The 22,173-nt window shown below is 52.0% G+C and overlaps 6 protein-coding genes across 6 annotated transcripts; all 6 read right to left on the bottom strand.

Annotated features, from left to right (window-relative positions):
* Positions 1–295: 295 nt before the first annotated feature.
* On the bottom strand, positions 296–1,936 carry HMPREF1120_08228 (uncharacterized protein; the record flags this gene model as incomplete). The annotated part of the gene is made up of 1 exon (XM_009162473.1): positions 296–1,936. One exon carries the CDS (start codon positions 1,934–1,936, stop codon positions 296–298), a length of 1,641 nt encoding a protein of 546 aa, XP_009160721.1.
* Positions 1,937–4,947: 3,011 nt separating this feature from the next.
* On the bottom strand, positions 4,948–5,821 carry HMPREF1120_08227 (uncharacterized protein; the record flags this gene model as incomplete). Its single annotated transcript, XM_009162472.1, has 2 exons — positions 4,948–5,483; positions 5,560–5,821. The coding sequence occupies 2 exons, from the start codon at positions 5,819–5,821 to the stop codon at positions 4,948–4,950; spliced, it is 798 nt and encodes a 265-aa protein (XP_009160720.1).
* An 852-nt stretch (positions 5,822–6,673) lies between these two features.
* Positions 6,674–9,760, bottom strand: HMPREF1120_08226 (glycosylphosphatidylinositol deacylase; the record flags this gene model as incomplete). Its single annotated transcript, XM_009162471.1, has 1 exon — positions 6,674–9,760. One exon carries the CDS (start codon positions 9,758–9,760, stop codon positions 6,674–6,676), a length of 3,087 nt encoding a protein of 1,028 aa, XP_009160719.1.
* Positions 9,761–10,860: 1,100 nt separating this feature from the next.
* Positions 10,861–15,149, bottom strand: HMPREF1120_08225 (uncharacterized protein; the record flags this gene model as incomplete). The annotated part of the gene is made up of 4 exons (XM_009162470.1): positions 10,861–13,152; positions 13,200–13,894; positions 13,951–14,132; positions 14,179–15,149. The coding sequence occupies 4 exons, from the start codon at positions 15,147–15,149 to the stop codon at positions 10,861–10,863; spliced, it is 4,140 nt and encodes a 1,379-aa protein (XP_009160718.1).
* A 946-nt stretch (positions 15,150–16,095) lies between these two features.
* HMPREF1120_08224 (uncharacterized protein) lies at positions 16,096–17,601 on the bottom strand (the record flags this gene model as incomplete). The annotated part of the gene is made up of 4 exons (XM_009162469.1): positions 16,096–16,365; positions 16,417–17,385; positions 17,443–17,472; positions 17,530–17,601. The coding sequence occupies 4 exons, from the start codon at positions 17,599–17,601 to the stop codon at positions 16,096–16,098; spliced, it is 1,341 nt and encodes a 446-aa protein (XP_009160717.1).
* A 527-nt stretch (positions 17,602–18,128) lies between these two features.
* HMPREF1120_08223 (uncharacterized protein) lies at positions 18,129–21,891 on the bottom strand. Its single transcript, XM_009162468.1, has one exon. The coding sequence runs from the start codon at positions 20,768–20,770 to the stop codon at positions 18,506–18,508; it is 2,265 nt and encodes a 754-aa protein (XP_009160716.1). The 5' UTR covers positions 20,771–21,891; the 3' UTR covers positions 18,129–18,505.
* Positions 21,892–22,173: the final 282 nt, after the last annotated feature.

Below are 22,173 nucleotides of genomic sequence, written 5' to 3'. Positions count from 1 at the left end.
AGATATCATCTACGCACATGTCCGAGATCTCCCAGATACGAATAGTAAGGTAGTTAATCGATCGAGAAATCATAGTGGGCATCCAGCAACCGTCGACCCCGGCCCAGTGAATCGATGCATTGACACGTGGTAGTTAACCAGAGAGACTCTAGCATCTGGGATACAGTACAGTACATATCCACTTTCACGGGACAGCAGACACCCCATGGACACCTTGGGGCAATTTACATTAGCTTAATAGTCACCAACAGGACATCCATCCACACTTTGGTCTGAGCAGCACTTTCAGGTCATTCTATGCTCCTCGATCCTCGGCGCCGGCGGCGTTGGCGTTGGCGTTGGCGTTGCCGTCACGTTGTCCGGGTCCATCGCCTTGCTTCAAGTTGCCCGTGTTCAACGTGACGTTCTTCAGCGCCTCCTCCTCATCCTGCTCACGGAACTCGAACCCCAATTCGCCCAGACCTCCGTCGTCATCATCATTACCTGTACCTACTCCGCCCAGAACTTTCCTCATCATGCCTATGCTGCGCCTGACTCGAGATTTGCCATCCTCATTGACCACCCCGGCATGATGTTCGGCGGCCTTTGAGTCGAAATGGTGCTCTCGTCTCCATTTGGCAAACGCAGACGATCGTCTCCCCTTTTTAACATCTTGGGCAGCAACAGCTGCCGGCTGAGGCGGCCAGCTACCCTCGGCTTTCCAGCCTTCCACCAGGGCAGGGATCATGTGCTTGAGCGGGATGGGCACGTTGGGCGTCATCGACTGGACCACGACTTTGCTATAGATCGTAGGGTAGGCTTGCGGCTTAATGCGGTCGCGAAGCACATCTTCTTGAGGCAGTAGTGGCGGATAGATGGGGATCCATGGCCCGCTTCCGGGCTCGCCTGGGTGGATTTCGTCTGTGTTGTTCGGGTCGGACGGAGGGTTATTACTAGTGTTGTTACTGTTGCCATTGCTGTTACTGTTATCCATAGAAGGTGACTGCGGTGAAGGTGTCGCATTGGAATTGGAGTTGGCGTGCGAGTTTGGATCCGAGTGGTCCGAGTTAGGCGATGGCTGATATGCCTGGTGTGGCCCGGTAGGATTGTCCTTGTCCCCATGGGTGGCATCATCATCATGGGGTTCTGGTTCGGAGCTGTGGTGATGATGTTCGTGACCCGGTATATGTAAATGCGGGTGCCAGAACGAAGATTTGTGCGCGTGGTGCTTATTCGTAGCTGCAACAGCAGTGGCTGAAGTCGATCCGGTGTTACTGCTTGGAATAGTTCCAGCGTCCAACGTGATCGGTTTGTGTTTGACGGCACCTGTCCAAGCGTCCCGGCGCTGGGTCCATATCCTCAAGCCTTCATTCCATTTCATCTCTTCCTCCAGCAGCCGACGTCTCCTCCGCAACCGTTGTGCCACGAAATCGCCCACAGCGTCCGGACTCTCAAACTTGTACGGATTCGTCGAGCTGGATGCCGTTCTGTTGTTACTTGGCCGCAGCCCACGCTTGGAGAGCACCCCTTCCTCGATCTCAATGTCGGACTGTGCGACTTCGCGCAATCGGAATCCGATCGGCACGCGCGCAGGCACAGGTCCAGGGGTTGTCTCATCCTCGCCTTCTGTGACGTTGGTCGACGGATATTCCCAATCGTCTCTTATTAGAGAAAACAGCATCCGCCTTGCTGCTCGAGATGACTCTGTTTTCTTCACTGGATCGGCCGCCATCGGCGGCGGTGACAATGGACCCGTAGCGGAAAGTGGTGATGGGTGTTCACCGCTGTGCGAGCTTGCATTGGAACCTTTACGTAGACGCTGGGTCAAATTATGTAGAAACGGAGAGGAGGAGTGATTGTGACTGTGGGTATGCGATTCGACAGGTGCAGGTGTTCGAAGGGAGGGTCGGTTCAAGGTTCGGATGGGCGACAAGGCCGGCGTGTCCGGAGGACTCATGGTGTTGTAAATTCAAGAATGGAGCTCGACCCACGCTGATCAGAGAGGGAGAACAGACAGATAAAAACACTCCTCTACATTGGTATATTTAAGTATATTGTACGTTGGATGGAATGGCGGATCGACTGGGAACCTCAGACGGTGGAGGCTCGTTCAACGGCGTTGTGCGACATGCGGAGCGGAGCAGAATCCAAATGATGCACACGACAGCATTTATTAGCATTGTTAGCACTGATGGTAATAATACTACTAGCCACTCCTAGCAGCAGTAAAAGTACCTAGGTACAGTTGCTAGTACCGCTAGTGTCCCATTACTCAGGCCACGAAGCGTGGAGACGGAGAAACTTGCTGACGCCCAATCAATACTCAATGTGATGCCAAGCCCAGAGAGAGCGTTTAAGCTTTTCAGGGTTCGATCTATATTTCTTAAATGACCCTCAACTGCGGGGAACTGGGGCAGGTTGCCCGAAACACCTCATGCTTACTTCTGACTTCTCCTTCGCCGTGAAGTATAGCACATATAGTACCATTTCATCGTTCTCTATCTTGCACCACTCTTCTGACTTCGGAAGGCAGCTCCGTGCAGGAGACCATCTACGGATGGATGGCTGGCCAGTCGGTCGACATGTCCTTGCTTGTGCATGTATTCTTCCACCCGGCAAAGAGAAGTCAAAGGTCGTTTATCTTTCCTATGTCTGCCGAAACTCGACCCTTCAAACCTACTTGGTTTCGATCGCATGACGACCATATTAAGGGCTATGGTGATTCCAGGACCTCCTTGTTCCGTCCCTGACTCTGGTTGGTAGTAGAAAACCCCAGCGCATCGCAGTTCAATCTATGCCATCCGTCCCACCCACCATGCCGATTCATGCACGCGTCCTGGTGGACATATTATCTCAGGAGAAGGGATTTTCTTTTCGATCTTTTCTTCCAGCATCACCATCAGCATCGTCATGCTCATCTTCATGCTCATCACTTTCCCTTTCCATTACATTTTCGCCTTCAGCTGTGCCCTTGCGCTCTTGATTCCCTTTCTTTTCGTTTTTATGTTGTTGTTGCTCTTTCGGTCGCTTATCCTCTTCCTCTTTCTGTTCATGTTCTCGTTCTTTCATCTGCTTCCCATTCTGCACAGCCGCATCTCCCTGAAATTGCTGTTGGTGTTGGTCTTGCTGCTGCTGTGATTGTTGTTCGTTATGCCCCTGATTTTGAGTCTCCATCGCATTCAACACCAACGACAACCTCGATCTCGACCTATACGACGGCGGCCGACGCCCACCATTATTTCTCTCTTCAAATCGCCCGATATCCATATCCGAATCCAAACTCAACAGCGCCTGGAGCACATCGCTGCTGAAATTCATCGTCGGCGGCCGATACACCGGCAAGGTATCCGTTGACCTGAGACCATACCCACCTGCAAAGTACGCTGGTTGCGGTCTCGCAATGATGTCACTGTACACAGTACCTCTGAACCTTCTACCTGCATGAAGACCATGACCAGGACCAGCTGCACTAATATACAGCGGCAGCCTGCCGAGTGGATCGTCATTATCTTGTCGCCTGCGCAGCCTGCGCAGCCTGCGCGCCGCTAACCAGCAGGTTCGCTTAAGATTGTAAAACCAGAATGGTGACGCGAGGTACGAGTATCGTGCGAAACAGGCGATGACAAAAAGTATGAATATTGCGACGCCGATCCAGAATCCTGTAGACAGCGCACGTCCATGTTGGTGTTGAGGTTGGAAAGGTGGGTGTGGGAATGGGAGTGCGTAAGACGCAGACGGATTAGGAGGTTGAGGCCTTGTCGCATTTGTCTGAAAAGGTAGTTCTAGAACTGGGACCCATGGCGCCGACGACAGTGTGGTTACCGCTATTGGTACAGGCATTGTCGCTTCAAGTTCTTCTCTTTTGTCGTTGATGCTGTTGATAATGCCGTTGATAATATAGCTAGTTGATGAACTCGCGTTCCGTCGAAAAAGCCAGCATAGCACAGCGACGGCACCGCGACAGCAAAGACGCGTAGTGTGAGATCGGTAGTACTAGCAGTGGCAGCAAAGGAGGATATAATAGTATAGTAAGTACCTAAGGTACTACTAATAGAAGCGAAAGAGAAAAGACGGCCTGCGACCTGCGACCTGCGAGGCTGCGACAGACAGACGACGTAGACTTCACTGCGAGTCTTCGCAAGTGAAGCCCTCTCATTGTCAAGTTGAACCTGTAAGTGACCCTCCCTCAGTTTCTTCCAAAGTTTGTCGATGATACCAAGAATACCCAAAGCAAACCTGCGATGCTGCGACATTCAGTCGTGCCCACACTAGTGTTTGATGGGTCCTGTCGCAATGACCTCCCTTTGTCAAACAACCATGTGAACATAGCACTGAACTCCGTTGAGCTCACAGACAGCAACTCCTTTGATACCTATGCACCTAGACATCTGATAGCCGTCCACCCACAACCACTGTCTCGATCCTCAAGTCCACCCTGGAACCCTTTCTGTGTCAACTCCAGCGCTGTAAGACAACCGAGACCGGATCCATCTTGGACGGGGTTCGCATGCCTCCAGAAACAGGGGCTCTGTGCAAAGTTGAAAGCAATAGCAATATAGCCCCACGTTTTTCTACCGCCTGTCTCGACTTCCAGCATCATGAACAATACAGAAACCAACAATGAAAGGGTGCTGGGCGTCTCGACGCAAACAATAACCAAGTGACAACTTCCTCTTTCTCCTGCTGAGTCTAAGCCGACTCATGGCCAGCCATCCAAACACCTGGCCCAAGACTCCCAATCCGGTGTTGCCCCGTTATCTCATCTGGCGAAGTTGGCATCGCACCGAGCCACAGCATACCGAGTAAGCCACGAGTCGGAAAGACTGTAAAATGGAGGTTGGACCGGCCCAACGAAAACTATTCGTAACTGACCCCCGATCCTCCTTTTCAATAGGGCCGGATCCCCACCTTCCAAGCCCTTATTTGCATGCCTAAGCACAGTATCCATACCATACTGTACATCCCAATTCAACGTCCTCCTACACTAGGAGGGCCAGCCAACGCACCATACAAACTCGGATACTGGCGGGCGGAATGAGAATGTGTTGGACGGACACGAACACTCCCAGGACTCCCGGGAGCTCTGAGTCCAATTCCATCCGACTGCTGAAGCTGCTGACTATGATGAGAATGTAAATGCTGACCATGAGATTGTACTCTCCGAATCGTTGTATTTGCGCTAGCATTGCTCCTCTGAGACTGCGACGGACGTAACCTCCGGGGCGGAGGTGGACTGAGTTTGCCATGTGCTGGTAACCTCGCCGTAGTAGGCTTCGGCGAAGTGGTGGCTCTGGCTCTGGCACTGGCAGAAGGAATCGGAATCGGATCGAGGCCTCGCACAAGCCTGTCGGCCATTTCTCGATATATCTCGGCCTGAAGCTCTTCGCTCTCACGAGTGGACGGCATCGTGAGAACACTTGGCGACATCAACGACGGTGACCGTACTTCCCCAAGGGTTCGAATCGTGCTCATGGCAAGCCCATCCGCTACAGCTGCCATCGCTTCTGGAAGAGTTTCCATCTCTCAGCTGGGGCGTCCCATGTGAATCCCCAGAAGGATACAAGAAAGGCTGTTACTTACTCTGTCTCTGTCGCCGCTTCAGCCACTTTTCATACAACCTCCGTATGATCAGCCCAAACAAAAGCACGCCCAGTAGTGACGCCAAGCTGATTCCGAGATACAGCCCGTCTTTAGGGCCATTGGGTGCGTTTTCGTCGAGCGTGAAAGCCAAGGGGGTGGTGTCCTGGGTCGAGGAGTTCTGCTGTTGTAGTGATGTTCTCGCCAGCAGTAAAAGCATGAAAGACACGAAGAGGAACACGTGGTTTTGCTTGTTCATGGTCATGGTTGGTGAACATGAGAGAAAGGGTGCGGATGCTCTCAAGTCGTAATGATTTACTGCTAGCAATGCAAATCATATCAATACTGTAGTCAGTCGTTGACAGACAACCATCCTGGTGCGACCCGGATGGAATGGACTCAACCCATCGAATTTCTTTTTTCAATGAGCCAAAATTCGATCCGTATGGATGATGATGGTAGACGTATCGACCCAACGTTGGGAAGGATCGATTCTCGAATGATGATAGCAGGGGCTCGTGGCAGTGTCACCAACAGTTGTACTGACCACGTTCTTTCCCTTTTCAGTTTCAGATAGTAGGAGACGTCTGTACAGATCAGAGGCCCCGGCCCCATGGGACCTTATGTCAAGGGCGTTCCTGAAGACATTGAATTAATGTACATTAGGCGAGGTTTCTATATCCATTTCCGCCCAGGCTGGACCGGTAGTATGTACAAAGCGAAAAGAAAGAAGAGACAGAGGGACAGAGAGAGATTTTGTTCGGCACAATCGGTTACTGTAGACAATGATCCATTTGCATAGGAAGACCAAAGACCCCGGTTAGGCATGGAGCCCCATTCGCTCGGTTCGACAGTCGTTGTTGTTCCAATTCTTAGTAAAAGTACATCTTGCGCCAGACACTAGATGTGTCCTCCAAGAGACATGGCACATCAGTGAACTCGACTTCGAATTTATGAATCAGCCTCCCTCTTGAGAACAGCTGCACCAATAATGCAAATGCGCCGGTATCACCAGGGCTGCAGCAGTATGAATCCGGCAGATTGTGGACCCCCAAACATCCCTTCTAGGTCTTATGCTGATTATAATTGGACACAGGATAATCCCTTCTCGTGAACTCTATGTGGAAATCCGCCGCTGATAGGTTGAAAAGTGCAAGAGAACCAACCACAGGGCGATGATGTTCGCAATGTAGTGTAATCTGTAGGCGTATGTCATACCGTACAACGCCGCATAAACCGCGAGAACAAAAAACAAGATATTCGTGGCCCATCTGAACGACCTCACAGCAGGGACCATCATTCCGCTGGAGACGGTCTCCACCAACAAGATAAACGGCATGATCGACAAGACGTTGTGATGGGACGAGAAGGGCGTCAACCAGTGGACCGACAGATTGTGGATCCACACCACAAGGACCGGCAGGTTGATGGGCAGGACCCAAAGCATTAATATGAGTATTGAGTAGGTGTAATTGAAGAAATTGAGAGCCGGCCCGGATTTGGATTCCATGGCACGACGCAACGCTCGTGAACACGTTGTAAGCTGCACGATACAGGCCACCACATAAGCAAAGGGGTATGGTATGATGGTGGCGACAAGAAACAAAAGCACCGCGGTGTTGATCGCCCTCCTTCGAGGAGTACTGGCGACAAAGGCTGAGGCAATCCCTTTCTCGCTGTCATCAATCTTGACGTATCGTTGTGATACCAGATTGGAGACGATGACAATGAACTGCAACAGCGCCAACACTGCATAGTTCAACACCACACAAGCGCCAATGCTGAGCAGCCCCGCCAAGGGAACAAGAAACCAGAAAAACGTATCTTGTGAACCCAACAGAAGATCGTTTTGATTAAAGTTGATGCTCGTTCCATTGGTGTGTGGGGGAACGTCTGATCCAACGCTGGCAGAACTGGCCGTCGTGAAGGCGGTGGCAAAGAACGTCATGGACAGCAATATGACTGGTAGCGGGAGTCGCAGACTCTGGTCGAGGCTTTCGGTGAATGAGATGAAGATGCCTGAATTGTCGTAGACCCTAAATTGCTTGCGGAGCACCATAGCCACCACCAGCAAAGGAAAGGCCGCGAAAACAGTGCGATATCTGACAACAAGTTTGCCTAGACTACCGATAGGATCTGCCCGCAGTCGTATCTCCAAAGAAGAATTGCAGGTTGGGTCGGACCAGATCTGGAAGGCGACTCCAGATTTCGGTTCACGACCATCTAGAGAGGGCGGCATAAAGGGTGCAACTCCATGAAGATTAACTTCTCCTTGTTTGAAATTGACAAAATACTTGGACTCGTAGGGATTGTCGATATGTTGCCTCACTAAAGGAGTGAACAGCTCGGCATCGGCTCCACAACCGTGTTGTCGGAGGTCGAGTTTATAAGCCAGTAAACTCGACCGAAGCGATGGAATACGCACTTCAGTCACAAGGGGTCTGTTGGGAGGAAGCTCCACGTTGACGCCGCGAAGCAGTAGCATGGCAAGGCTGACATCATTCTGAATGACTGAATCGGCAGTTGATATTACTTCGCCATATGCCCACCCATTGCTGATTTCCACGGATTTGTCCACGACAGCCACAAACTGGTGATCCTGAAGATCTCGAACATCATACTCCAAGTAGTTGAAAGGAGGACGCTGCTCGAATGCATATTGTGATGTCCTGGTTGAGGCAGGCAGGAGGATGCCGTCTTTGGCGGGTCTTTTGCATGCCAGTCGTGTTGCGCTAGGATCTCCGGGGGAGAGATCGATTTGCACAGGGAGCGGCATGGAAGTCAGGCCTCCAGTAAGTGGGAACGCACTGCAAAACAACACTTCAAGCTTCTCGAAACTGCCCTGCGGGTCAATTTGTTGATCTGTGAGGAAAGAAAATCTTCTCGACGTCGAGTTGTCCACGGAAGGGATCGGCAGCAAAGTCGCGGACATTTGGTCTTGCGCACCGAGCTGGCGCAGAGTCACGTTGTCCTTCTTGCCCGTCGAAGATCTTGAGCCGTCACCTAGCGTGAGCAGAACGTCATGGTTGGTCTCTCGCAGTGCCTTAGGAGCGTCGTCTTCGAGGCCAGTCAAGAACCACTTCCTGAACACCTTCATCCTTTCCGAACGGGGCTTGGTTTGGCCCGCGCGGCGGACGTCCACAACATCATACAACGACCTGATGACGACTTTGCGCACCTGATCGGCCCAAGTGATAGCCAGATGATCCATAGAAGTCCAAACATTGGGAATGGTCGAGGTGAAGACGGTGAATCCGTGGCTCTCGGGGACTAAGGAGGCGATGTTCGTATAGTCCGAGGGAACAGTGGTATCTCGCCCTCCTCCTGCGATGGAGATCAGTGTGGTATGCCACAGCGGGTTGTTGCTGGCCCATCTCTGCAAATACGAATCTCGCCAGTATTTGTTGACTTGTTGATACAAGGTAACGACATCGGCATCGAAGGTGACTGGTGGCCGCGCATGAGGAGTTGACATTGTAATGATGGTATTGACCGAGTTGGCCTGATATTTCGGTGTCGCAAGAACCGTCCGCGCAACAATTCCACCCATTGAATGTCCGATGAGAATAACAGCGCTCGGGTCGGGTAGTTGAGGGTCCCGCCGTAGTCGGTTTGCGTCATGGTACAGAGACAAGATATATGCAACAGCCTCATTCACATACTCTGCCTGATCCAGCAGCGTCTGGCCATGGAAAGCGGATAGATCCTCGTTGAAGTCAATCGTGAAGAAGTCTAGAGGCCGCACCCCTCCCTTGATCGCATTCGCATCATGTCGCAGCACGTTGTGATAATGTCTGGAAGCTTCGGATGAGAGAGACCGCACTTGCTTATAACTGCCGGCATTTCCTGGGATAAACAAAACAGGCGCCCCCCTCAATCCTATATTGTCTTGTGTGTATTCGTCAACCCCCTCTTCCCGATACAAATACAGCGAGTACTTGGTTGCGAAGCGCGAGTGTTCGGTATCGAAGCCGGAAAGTTTGATGTATGTCGGGCTCATCATGGACATGATACATCCTTGAGGGTCAACCTGGTGTTTCAGCGACGACCGAAGGATGAGAGAGAGAAACAACAGCGCAATGGCCGTGGTAACGAGCGTGAGAGGTCGCCATGTCCAAGGGCTTTGAGCTCGGCTTTTGCGAAGGCCGCGCACATCGTCGTTCGTCTGGTTGTCACCCGCATCCCCCTTGGGCTTCAGCAGCATGGTTGCTGCATGCACAACTGGCCCAAGCCAGCCTTTGCGGGTCGAGTCCCTTCAGCTTCACTCAGCTTGGGATCTCGAGGGGGGAGTCAGGGTAGACGGAAGAGAGTCGGCTTGAAGCTGAGGCTGCGATAGAGACGATTCTGGTGCTTCCGTATTGGGACTAGTCGTGCACTAGGCCGCAAAGAAATGGCTGCAGCGGAGAAACAAGCTTCCGTTAATATTCCGCATTGCAGATGTCGTTATCCCAATCGGGCCAATGGCCACGCGTCAATTTCAAGTCTCTGCCGCTGCCCAGCGGCCGCACGACAGCCTCGCACAGCCAGAGTACAGCTATCGAGCAAGAATAAAAAGGACGGTAAGGAGCACCCCGTGAGTGTCTCTTTCGCTGTTGCTGATCAACAGCCAGTGCGGTGTCTGTAAGTGTGGAGGATACGCTCAGGAGTCAGGAGTTCATCTTCAATCTCCCACATCGACTCAGCCACCACGACCCACATTCGTTCCCAATGGTGCGTACGAAAATAGTCGCGCCAGACTGCAGTGGTGAACGCGTTCTACTCAAGTTGCAAGGTGGCAGCCTGCCTGAAATTGGTTGCAGGTGAATGAGAGAGTCATGAGGATTCTTAACAGTCTGGAAAGGCACAAGATGCAGAAGCCTGACCCTCTCTCATATTCTTTTGCCGAAATGACGGGGCGTACGTTGTACGCTCATGAAAGCGGCAGAGCTCTTCTCTGCAGGCCATGCGATCGCATAGCTTTTACCGCCGATAAAGATGCAATCTCGACGAACATCGTCTACAATCTCCTCATGATCAGTTGAGTGATGATCCGTCAGAAAATACGCAAGCTAAATGCATATGATTTTTCTCTCTTTCTTGCGAGCACATTCACCAGCATCAATCCCGGCAACAAATCTGACCTTGCAACAGTTTCCCCATGATAAATCTCCATGCGCCTTTCTGAACCCTTTAACATTTCAGGAGCATGATTTTGGTGTAGGCCTTACTGGTGCAATGTCTTCTGTGCCGGCATGATACTGCTGGCCATGCCTTCCAGCCTGCGCCTCAGTACCTAGGTACACATCTAGCCTCATACGTTGCTGCTCAAATGAGCTCGACATACTCATGAAATGCATCATAAATCCATTCATCAATGCCCTCCCACTTCTTCTTTTGATCCTCCTCGTACAACCGTCGTTCGCGCTCGGCTTGGTCCTCCTCAAGGGCAATTGGTATGGAGTGATCATCCGCTGTAGTGGTGGTTAGTTCCACCGCTTCTGGAGTTTTTGGATTGGTTTCCGTGGGAGTGTTGATGTCAGACTCTGTTGGTTCCTTGTGCTGCGGAACAAGGCTGGCGACATCTGCTTTCTCTTGCACTGAGCCAGAAGCCACAGGCTCGTGATCTGCCATCGCATCAAGATGATCGCTTCCTTGGTTGAGCTGCTCGGCACAGTGAATAGGACTTTTGACAGGGCTGCTGCTGAGCCCGGTGACAAAAAGCCCTTGGTGAGGCTTGATTACATCAGACATGGCAACATGTTCCAGTGGCGGCTCGAATCCTCCGAGATCAAAATCAGAAGTCGAAAAGGCAGAAAACGGATATTCATCCAACCAGTCCCCACCAACCGGATTCGGCAGTGCTGGATTCTCCTCGTTAACAACGTCGATCTTATCCAGGGTTGACTGGTTTGCACGGACTTCGTCTGCGACATCGCTTCCGAAGTCAAAAAGATCAGCATCAGTCTTTTTGAAGGTAGCGTCTGGACCGCCTGACAGAGACTCTTCGTTGTGTGACGAGTCGACAACCGGATTGCATTCCGATGTGCTATCGTCCTGACGGGTACCATTCGATGGTTCAAGGAAAGCGTCTTCCAGCTTCTGATCAGTCGATATCTTCCTCCTCTTGGATGGAGGTTCCTTAGAGCGTCTCCTCGCCGGCATGGAAATCACCTCACTGGCAACTCTTGGTTTCGGCTGTTCTGGCTGACGTGAGTGCCCCGTGGTTCTTGGGATTCGCGTGACAGTTGCCGTCTTCGAGTCTCGCGTTGTCGCACTGGTCAACTTGGTTTGTACCTTTTGTTCCACATGGGACTTCGATTCCCCTTTAGCACGGCGTCGAGGCTTCGCCACCCCCTCGGCACAGCACTTGTGTTTGCATTTCCTGTTGCGCTCCCTACAATCGTGCTGACACGTCCACCGTCCATTGCGTAACCGTGTCGGTTCCTTGTACACGGTGACATCGGCGTCTTCATCGTGCTCTTCTCTCGGCTTGCGCGGGGAGGTTGAAGATTCCTTGGAGTTGTCAAACCGATTCTTCTGGCTTTGCTCCTCTAGAAGAGCGTCAATATCTTCTATGACCTCGATCTCATCCCCACGAGCCTCAACCGATAGGAGATCCTGGTCGTTGACCCCACCATCGTCAAATTCGTCGTCCCAAGCTGCATCTTCGAGGCTGCCATCTTTGTGGTTTGTAAGACCGGTGTCGACGCTGCCTGGTTGCAGACTTGGGTAAATCGAGGCCGGAATTCCAGAGAGCCGTAGCTCAGCATACTTGCTAGTACCAGCCACCTCCGCACACATCACATAACAAGTCAGATGAGTGGTGGGTTTCGTGAGAAGTACAGTCAACGGGATCTCGCCGCCATTCGCTAGGCTTCTGGCAGCGAACATCCGGTAATCCACGAGGTCACCATTTGAGGTTTCTGTTAAGAAGCACACAGAGAGCTGCTGGTGCTTTTTGGTAGGCTTCGGTGGTCTAACATTCAGAAACCCGAGTTCTGCCATGAAGCTGATGGTCACTCCCCATCCAGCCCGGAGTTCTCTTCCTGTCTCTTTGACGGAAACTCTCAGGTTTGGAAAAGTCTCTAGCTTCTTGAGGAGATCCCGGCCGAACGGCGGGTTCTTTCCAAGCACGAGCTCAAGCCGAGAAGGCTCAGTATTGATCAATGTGTCGATACTGTTGATGGTGGCCGATGCTAATTTCCGAACCGCGACTTCGCCGAGGCCTTCGATCTGTCTCAATTGACTGGCAGTATTGTCCCAGACATGAGCCGCAAGACTGCGACCAAGCTCCAGAGCATGCCGTGCTGAAACTGCGTCTTTCATGTGTACTTGACAGTCGATCAAACACCGGATTAGACGGTTCGCGTGGGCGAATACGACAGATATGTCATGTCTGTGCTGTTGGTGGTGCTTCCTATTAATATCTCCGTCAGGTGACGTGATGCTTCCCAGCTCCGCCTGTATCAGAAGCGAGACTTTATGTGCTTGCTGGGCAACGTCAACTTTGATAGGAAATCTGATCTCGGGGGCTTGATTGATTTCCTTGTAAAACGATTTCTCGCCAGCTTGCATCCGGACGTCGCGGAACTCTCTTGCCTGTGCCAAAATAGAGAGCTGTCCGCTGTTAGTGGACAGTTCCTCTTGACCCGAAACTTACATACTATTTCAGAAGTCTTGGCCTTGGGCGGCAAAGCCATGAACGATTTCATTGTCTCGAAACTGACATAATATCGTGCCATTGCTTGCCCATATTCGGTGGAGCTGAAGTGAGGATGTATGTTGATAATGCCGGCGTCATGCAGTAGTGAGATGTCCTTCTTGCAAAGTTGCTCCAGCATTTCGTCCTCATTGGCAACTTGATCGATTCCTTCCTTGAAGCGGTAATGCGAGGGATTTTTCTGCATGCGGATATAGAGAAATGTACTCGCAAGCCACTTTTTGGCTGTCCCCATATCCTGAACAGTACCCAGGCAAATTTCAGCGTTGAGATGTTCAATAAGATTTTGGTGGAGACAACTTTCGAGCACCTCCTCTCCGGAAGTCATCCGCTCGTAGTGGGAAACCTTGTTCTGTCGTGTGAGGATAACGGCGCACGCCGAAGTCTCGAACTGCGGACGACCAGCTCTGCCCAGCATCTGCATAACCTCGAGATCAGCATATTCTTGATACATATTAGCAATCCATGCAGTGGTTCCTTTCAGGATCACCAAATAACAAGGTAAGTTCACCCCGACGGCCAAGGTTGACGTGCAGCATATGATGTTGATCTGTCCATGCAAGAAGTCTTGTTCAACTCCACGGCGATCTTCCACGCTTAGGCCTCCGTGGTGAAAAGCAACACCAGCCGAGGATATGACTATTCCATGAACGTCAGAAGTCAAGGGATCCACGGATCGGCCAGGGGACACATACCCTTCAGATCAGAGTTCGAAAATGGTGACAATTTCTCCGGTCCACTCCACAGACGCTGGGAAGGGTGTGAACTGGTCCATAAATCCGCCAACATCTTTGCTGTGGCCATAGATCCTTTTCTCGTTGGGCAAAAAATCATGATTGGCTTCCCTTGTCCATGCTTCGATATAACACCTGGTATCCTAAGAAACGTAAGTGAAGTCAACCACGTGCCCATGGTCACCTTACTGCTTATTCAACACTGTTTCGAAAGCGAAATCATTGCATCTTGCTTCGAAGCCATACACATATTTCTTGAGGACCACAGGGCGAAAGCTTTCACCAAAGACCTCCCTATGTGCTGGCAAGTTCTGCGATGCAGGACTTTTACCTAGCCATGCGGCAATGTCTTCTGAGTTGGGCACCGTTGCAGAGAGGGCGATAAATCGGACATCCGAACTGGCGGTCTTCATGCGTGAGATGACAGCTTCCAGCGTTGCACCACGATTTTCTTTGAGAATGTGAACCTCGTCAACAAGGAAGAGCTTGACAAGTTGCATGAGTTTAGCGTGATCCTTCCATTTGCGGGTAACACTGTCCCATTTCTCTGGAGTCGTAAGGATAATGTGGGCGCTCTGCACGTTCCGCAAGTTGTTGAAGTCCGTGTCACCTGTAAGTTCGGCGCACTGCAGGTTGAGAACACCGAATCTGGCATGCCAATCTTGATACCTTTCCGAACAAAGGGATTTTGTCGGAGCCTGATAGACGACTTTGAAGTCTCCGCCATGACACTGGGCAATGAGCCTGCAGATGGCAAGTTCCATGATAACGGTCTTGCCGCTTCCTGTTGGGGCTGACACTACCATATTGTCATCCGTTTCAAAAGCTGGGGAGAAACATTTGGACTGGATTGCATTAAAGACATCGAACTTGACCACTGAACGAAGCTTATCAGGTAGTGCTGTCGCCGGTACAAGCTGGATACCCTGGACAACAGGCGGCGCAGAGGCAAGAGACATCATGGTATTGGGCCTTGGTCTGCCTATGCCCATCCTCGGCGTCAGGTCTGGGACATTTGCAGTATACGCATTGGATGATTTTGTTCTATTTGTGCGATGATTTTGCAGTGCGGAAATTGTCGGGCTTGTTGCTGGGTGAGCAGGTGAAGAGCTTGAGGGATGGAAAAAGGAGGAAACGGTATGTCCATCTGTTCCAAGCATGAGCTGGAGATCAACTTATCCGTTTTCTGCCCTACCGGTGGGCTGGCCCCGTGTTCCCCGAAGTGTCAAGGGAGTGTATAGCGTCGGTGGCAAAGAAACCCGCGTGGCCGCCCGTTGCTCCGGCGAAGCAGCGGCTTCAAGGCTTTCCCCAAGGAGCTCTTTGTCTGATCAACGTAAGCAACCGACCGCGCAAACACACAGTCTATTCCGGGAACCCACCGAAATCGTCGAGTGGAACATCTATATCCGGGGAAGAGGAGCGACCGAATATGTCGTGCGAAGGAGGAACAGGCAAATAGCGAGGGATGCGTGTACGCGGTGCTGACTGACGTGGATGAGGAGCATTCAGATGGGATCGTGATCGTGCAGGGTTTGTGCTTGCTTCACGCTCGGGTGCGGCATATGAGTCCCGCCTGATGGGCGGACGAAATATCCTGGCGTTCAAGTTCTCCATCGCACAAGAGCGCCAGAACCAAAGGCAGAGGGGAGGTAGTGCAACGGATAACAGGGGAGCTGGATAGCAAATTGGCAGAGGTGTCAAAGCAAAAACATTCTCAAACAGACTGAAAACTTGAACTTAGGATGCAGGCAGCCGCGTGGGAGTGAATGCCAATGCCAGTAAGTGTGGTCAGACTCAGACGAGGCGAGAGGCAGGCACGTCAACGACACGTGATTATGCACCCCTTTTCCTTGTATTCCCATTTCCTTTCCACCTGTGACCACTGCCAGCAGGTCCCGGTGAGTACCTACCTACCTAAGGTAGTACTGGCCACAAACTCATCTTTATCGTTGCACGAAACCAGAGAACCCGCCCGAGGGTCGAGGCTCAGCAATGGGGTATATCCCAGCTCTCCAAGCAGACTGCAAAATGTCGTTACCGACGTATACCGTCCAATCCACCACTTTTACTTTCCAATCGTAAGCCATCTTCTACTCAAGTTGGCTTTCAGTCATGATGCTTCGTGAAATAGCCCAGGGACTCGTTCTTTCGTTTCTTATGACTCGGCGACCCAGGGCGCGAAGTCGCCAGAGCTGTCTCTTCGTGGCTCAGGGGCGTCTTAGGAATCTGTATGGACATGTCGTTCGCCTCTGCTGCAGCATTCGACGCGAGCTTCTCCTCGGCGAAAACCTTTATCGTGGGGGTTTGTTGCACACGGGCTTCTTCCGTGTTGTAAAGGATGGTCGCCAACATGACAATCGATGCGCCGACGAGAAACTGAACCGGATTAGCATGTCTGGAAGAAAATGGGCGTGGGGTGACAAATACATGTCTCGACATGGAGAAGTCGAAGAAAACAAAACTCGCTAGACTGCTCAAAACCATGCTAATACTGATAGCAAAATTCTTTGATATGTTGTCTGCATAGTATATGCAGAATGCCGCAATGATGCCGCCAAACGTCTGAATGACGATTGACAAAAGCACAACCCAATTATACCCGGCAAAGAAGCCGTACTTGGCCACCGTTTCGCCGTCGAGGAAAATGACTCCGATGAAAAATGCAGGAAAAAGGGAATACGTCGACAATTGCACGTTTCGGATCCAGAGCGATGTGGCCTTTGGGGATTCCTTGATGACCTTTTCGAAGTAGACACCCGCCAGGCCGGAGAAGATGCACACGCCCAGAACAGCAAGCAACCCGAGCGACGAATCCATCCCGGGATTGTCCATCGCCAGTTCGTCCTCTGCAATGCCTTCGTATGTAGCCGATCTCTTCATAAGTCGAGCACCCTGCTCGCGTAGCGTCTTCACCGACCTTGGCACGTAGACACGGGCATGATGACTGGTGGCCAGGGACGAGCTGCCGGAGCCTTGAGGCCAGGAGACGATGGCAACCCCAACCATAAGCATGATGAGAGATATCCACTGCCGCGCTGTTATCTTTCTCCGCAAGAGTACCACGCTTAGCACGGCAGTCACAAAGATCTTGAACTGATACACGACGTGGAATGTGGCCGCATCGAGGTTGGAGATGCCGACATATTGCAAACTGTTGGATAGAGTGTAAAGCAGGGCCGGCACGGCCATCTTCCAGCTATCTCCTGCGAAGACGGCATTCCCCAGGGCTCCGAGAAGAGAAGTCGCCGGCATGGAACGCGGCGCCGTAAGCGAAAACTCGTACAACGATATCGTCAGCGAGACCGCCAGCTTTAGGACTTCGACGAGGAAGACGGCCGTGGAGGGGAGGTAGCGGTGCCCGTCCGGCGTCGGCATCACGCGAGAATAATGAAGGACCTATGATGCTGGATTAGTTTTGGGATGTTCCAACAACTAACAGAAGCGATTGCGCACCAGAATGAATGCAGAGAATTGGACAGTCAACTGCCATGCTCGTCAGCCACTTTCTACAACCACCGACAAAGTGCTTCGTCTCCTTACAAGACCCAAAGTCAGGCTGCGCAATGATGCCCCCAAGAACTTGGGCGAAGTGCCCACGCGATCGAACCCCATCCTGCTGCGTTGTCTGCACTGTCAATGAACAGTTCAAGTCGTATTTATAGTGCGTTTTCGTTTCTTGCAGCTGTCGCGTGTCGCGTGTCGGCAACGGGCTCTGCGCCAGGCAGGGTCAGTCGAACAAGAGGAAACTGAAGAGATGGGTGGTCAAAGGAGTGGACAGGTCGTTGGTAAGGAAGTCGAGCGGCTTCGAGACGTTAAACCATACAGCGTAGCGGAATAGAAGGTCGATATTAATGCAAGGTCACCGGACACCGCAACAAGGAACGGCGAGGTCAGCATGACCCCATACCTGTAATAATGTGTACACCGTCAATCGAGAGAAGCTGGAAACGATTGGCGAGGAGTGGGTATACTACGTCGACGGAACCGTGGCGCGTGTCCCTGATTTGAGCGGGAGGAAGTTCACCCCAGATTTGACACTCAACCGAAGTTCCATCCCATCCGACTCGAGTCCCATCAATCTACATGGCAGTCTTCGATACTTAATTAGTAGGGCAATCACTCAAGAACTTTAACCCATGCTTCTTTCAGTCAAGTCTCGTGGCGGTGTATGTGCACATGCTACTAATGTATGCAGCAGCATTTCGCTCCTAGCATCTATCGCACTACGACTCTTCGTATAAGTCGGACACCCATTAATGAACCACCCCAATAATGAATTATTTTGTGCTTTTGCAATCAATCCGATGCGCTTCGGCTACACTTTCAAGGTGCTGAGGCGGAGACAATTATGCCCTGGTAAGCATTGTCGTTTAATATAGATATAGTATTATAGTACACAGTAACTTCGCCGAGTGACAACCATATGGCTGCTTCGAGTTCCATTAAATATCCCACAAGAAGGGCGAAATAACATATGGAGAGGGGACGAACCCAGTCGAACAGCAGGTCCAGCTCATCAATGTGCTGCCAGGTCCGACCGCGCTTCCCACCCGCGGTATGGGAAATCGATGAACTCCTGGGACGTGATCTCCTCCCGCTTGGGAACTGCTTGGAGCTTCTCTAGTGTCGAAATAGGACCGCTCTCACGACGGCTACACGAGCCATCTCTCGAGTCCCCAGTTGACGTGGAAAAGAAAGTCACTCGGCTCAAGCGATTGATGCCTCGCGATGGAATGAGTAGCACGGGCGAACCCAGCCCCAGCGACATAGAGAATTCGGTCTCCGGGTCTAGGGAAGTGTCCGTCTTGAAACTGGCAAAGGAATATCGCAGGCTTGGATCATTAGATATTCCAGTCTGGAATGTCGTGCATGAGGCACGGTCAAAGTTTGCGGAAGAAATAGAAGGGGTGACATCCCCCTTTCCTATCCGCGGAAGAGCCGTGAGTTCCGCGCCCAATGAGCCCATCTCAGGTTGACGCTGTTGTTTTATCACTTGATCCGGGTCTCTGCTACCCTGGATGCGGCGGCTGGCTGAGCTGCCACGCGATTGGGTTGCAGTCAGTCTCCTCAATCGGATAGCAGCCAACAGCGACTCCTCCTGCCTAGTGACACTGACAAGCCTCCGGCTCTCTATGCTCGCATGCTCAGACCGACAGGAGGAGCTCTGGACAGACGCACGGCGTGAACCAGGCGTGTCTGTGGGCGTGGCGGGGAACGAAGTAAGTAGATCGTTGTCTTCCCATGCTGGCTCCGACGATTGATCACTGAAATACATTGATCGCTGGTCAGGTATCTTGTTGTGTCGAATGGACGGCCGTCCATGACGCTTGAGTTGACTGTTGTGCACTCTCCGTACACTGGGCGTTGCTTGCACCATAGAGGTTTGTTTTGTGTCTATGGCTTGCGCAGTGCCAATCTCGATTTCCGATTCGGCAAGAGACTCGGCAGCAATACTATCCCGCAACTGAGGCAAACTGCCTTGCGTTGATTCCACAACAGCAGGTTGGGAATCTTCATCATCGGAAGACGAAAGGTCTAGAACACTAGTTTCATGCAGATCGCGTGAAGCTAGTGAGCTTGGCTTCGGCTTTGGAGGGTTCAAGCAAGGAGGGCTTGAGGCGTCACGACGAAGAGTTGACTTGGAGGACTTTGCATTGAGGGTCGAGATCCTGGAAGGTATGGGCGCGGAATGGGGAAAAGGGCGAAAGCCGGTGTTCGACGTGGTTGAAGCATGAGAGCCACAGCCTTGATGGGCGGGGTCCGGCAAGGGATCTTGACTGCTTGTACTCTGCGAAAAGGACCCTATTTTTCCATCCTCAAATGCTGTCTGTATACCAGTAACAAAACTGGGCTGCAATGCAGGTTCATGAATGCTTTCATCCTCGCTACTGTCACCCTCAAGCCCGTCAAACCAGTGCTTCAGCCCCACCTTCGGTCGCCTGATATTGACCTTGACATGAGGAGTTTCGTTTTGGTTGGCTTTGGAGCTAGTTGACGCTGGCAAAGTCCCGGACTTGCCCAGGCTTCGCGGGGAAGTGGACTGGAGATGCGCATCCACACTATGCATGGGCGAACGCGGGCTCACGCTATACTGTGGGAGTGAAACCGGAGCGCCTTGAGCAGCCGGTGTGGAAGAATGCTGACCTGTAGGCAGCGGATTAGGCGACGAAACTGGCGGCCGAGGGCCTTGTTTGCTGAGTTTTTTCGCCTCCGATTTGTCTCGACTTTTCGACGACCTGAACAGTCTTAGTTGAGGGAGAGAATCTTTATCGGACGTGGTGGAGCGGACCACGATTGGCGAGCCTTTACGGAGGGCAAAGTCTCGTCTGGACGACTCCGAGGTTTGTTGTGAGATGGAAAGCGGTGATTTCTGTGGGTCGTAATGGGAATTTAACGTAGAGGAGGAACCGGAGGGTCTAAGCCGACTTGACCGGATCGAATTTGCACGATTGGCAGTGATGTGGTATTCTTCGTGCAGCAGCACGGAAGACGCTTTCAGCTGCAGGTCTTGAGTACGCTCCGGACTCTCCAAGGGTGCGGTAGCAGACCCGAACTCGGTCGTGGCATCTGAAAATGACAACCTGGGCAGTCTTGTCGTGGTCGAAGAACTTATGCTCTCGTTTCGGGCCGTGTTGAGGGCGGTTTCTGTGAGACCCAGGATATGTTGTGCTTTAGAATCCTTCCCATCAGAAAGCCTGTCCTGAGGCCGGGACTGAGGCTGATGGCGTGTCTTCTCCCGCCTGAGAGAACTCGGCAAGCGAAACTTTTGACTGCTCCCCATATTGCGTTCTTCTTATGATGATATCCCAATTGTCGCTCAACTTGTGTAACGCTGAAATTGAGAGCAGCCCCCACCGGTATGGTAACAGGGCCAGCTCTTTAGCACAGCATTGTTTCCCTCGCCCTTAAGCGCGCAGGCCAGTAGTGTTGCAAGCACCAATTCCCTGAAGCATCCTTCTCGTGCCACATTCACAAGGCGCAAAAGGCTCGAGGTTCGGACGGGCACAACAGCGGTGGGCTCAAGATCTTGCGGTAAAGTCGGTTTGGCGGCGCGATGGTCCTGTCTGTAGTTTTCACGGTGTCACTAATGCTGGGCGACGGTCGAATACACAGGCAAGAAACGGGAGGTGTCTTGTGTTTATTGAAAGACGCCGCATTGGGCTGCGGTCAGGACGATGGGGACCGACAACTTTGTCGAACGGAGCAGTGACGGTAATGGAAGTGAGAGGTGGAGGGCCGAGGGCGGTGGACCACCGGGGCTTTCTGGACGACGATGACGAACTCTGATGGGCCGATAAACGCGCGAACTGGATCGTCGAAAAGCTAAAGGTCGAGCCGTCGACCGTAATACCGGGCTTTATGGTGACTCCAGGTCGAGATATCGTGGATCGTACCCCAAGTCAGCAATGTGGCTTGAAGCGGTCCCCTCAATGGACTCTCGAAGTTGGAAGGTTGAAGTAGTTCATGTGATGCTGGCGCCGACTAGCCCTCCCAACTTCCTTCGGATGGTGATGGCTTCTTCCGGGGCCCTCACAACAGCAGAGCATTGAAAGAATCCAGCGAGTCGGAGACTAGGAGCGCTAAGCAGGGTTGTGGGATGCTGGTGTGGTGGCCCTGAAGAGGTAGCTCCGGTGCTGAATGGTCAAACAGGCAGAGTTTGGGGATACGGGGCGCTCCATTTGAGCCCGGCTTTGGCACACGGCAGGGGTGAAACAAAAACCTTAGGACCCGATAGCCCTGTTGAGGGTTTCTCCCCTCTGAGAAATGTACAGCGTTGGACACTAACCGTCACGGTGAGCGGGACTTGAGCAAAGAGGAATATGGAGAGAGTGCTCATCCGAGTCGGCGTGCCGCCCAGATTGAGGCTAGCAAGCTACAATGTTGTAAGTGTCAATATCGCACTCCTTTAGCCGCTGGGCAAGCCAACAACACGACTGGCCGAGAGTCCTAAAGGTTCCCACCTTCCGGACCGGCCAAAGAGGATTTTCAGGGGCCATACAACGAACCTGTTCGACGATCTTGCCTGCTTCGGAATCTGTGAATCTTATAACAAGATCGACCTTGGAAGGAAAAGACGCCGGTGGAGGCTTCGAGGTCACCTTCATCAGCCGAAGAATAAGCAAGATCAGCAATCATGGAGTCTTTCGCTCGGCTCTGCAAGCAATTTTCCAGAGTGGTCCACCT

The sequence above is a fragment of the Exophiala dermatitidis genome (assembly GCF_000230625.1).
Source record: "Exophiala dermatitidis NIH/UT8656 unplaced genomic scaffold supercont1.7, whole genome shotgun sequence".
Taxonomy (NCBI): domain Eukaryota; kingdom Fungi; phylum Ascomycota; class Eurotiomycetes; order Chaetothyriales; family Herpotrichiellaceae; genus Exophiala; species Exophiala dermatitidis.
This window is presented reverse-complemented; position numbering and strand designations above follow the sequence as displayed.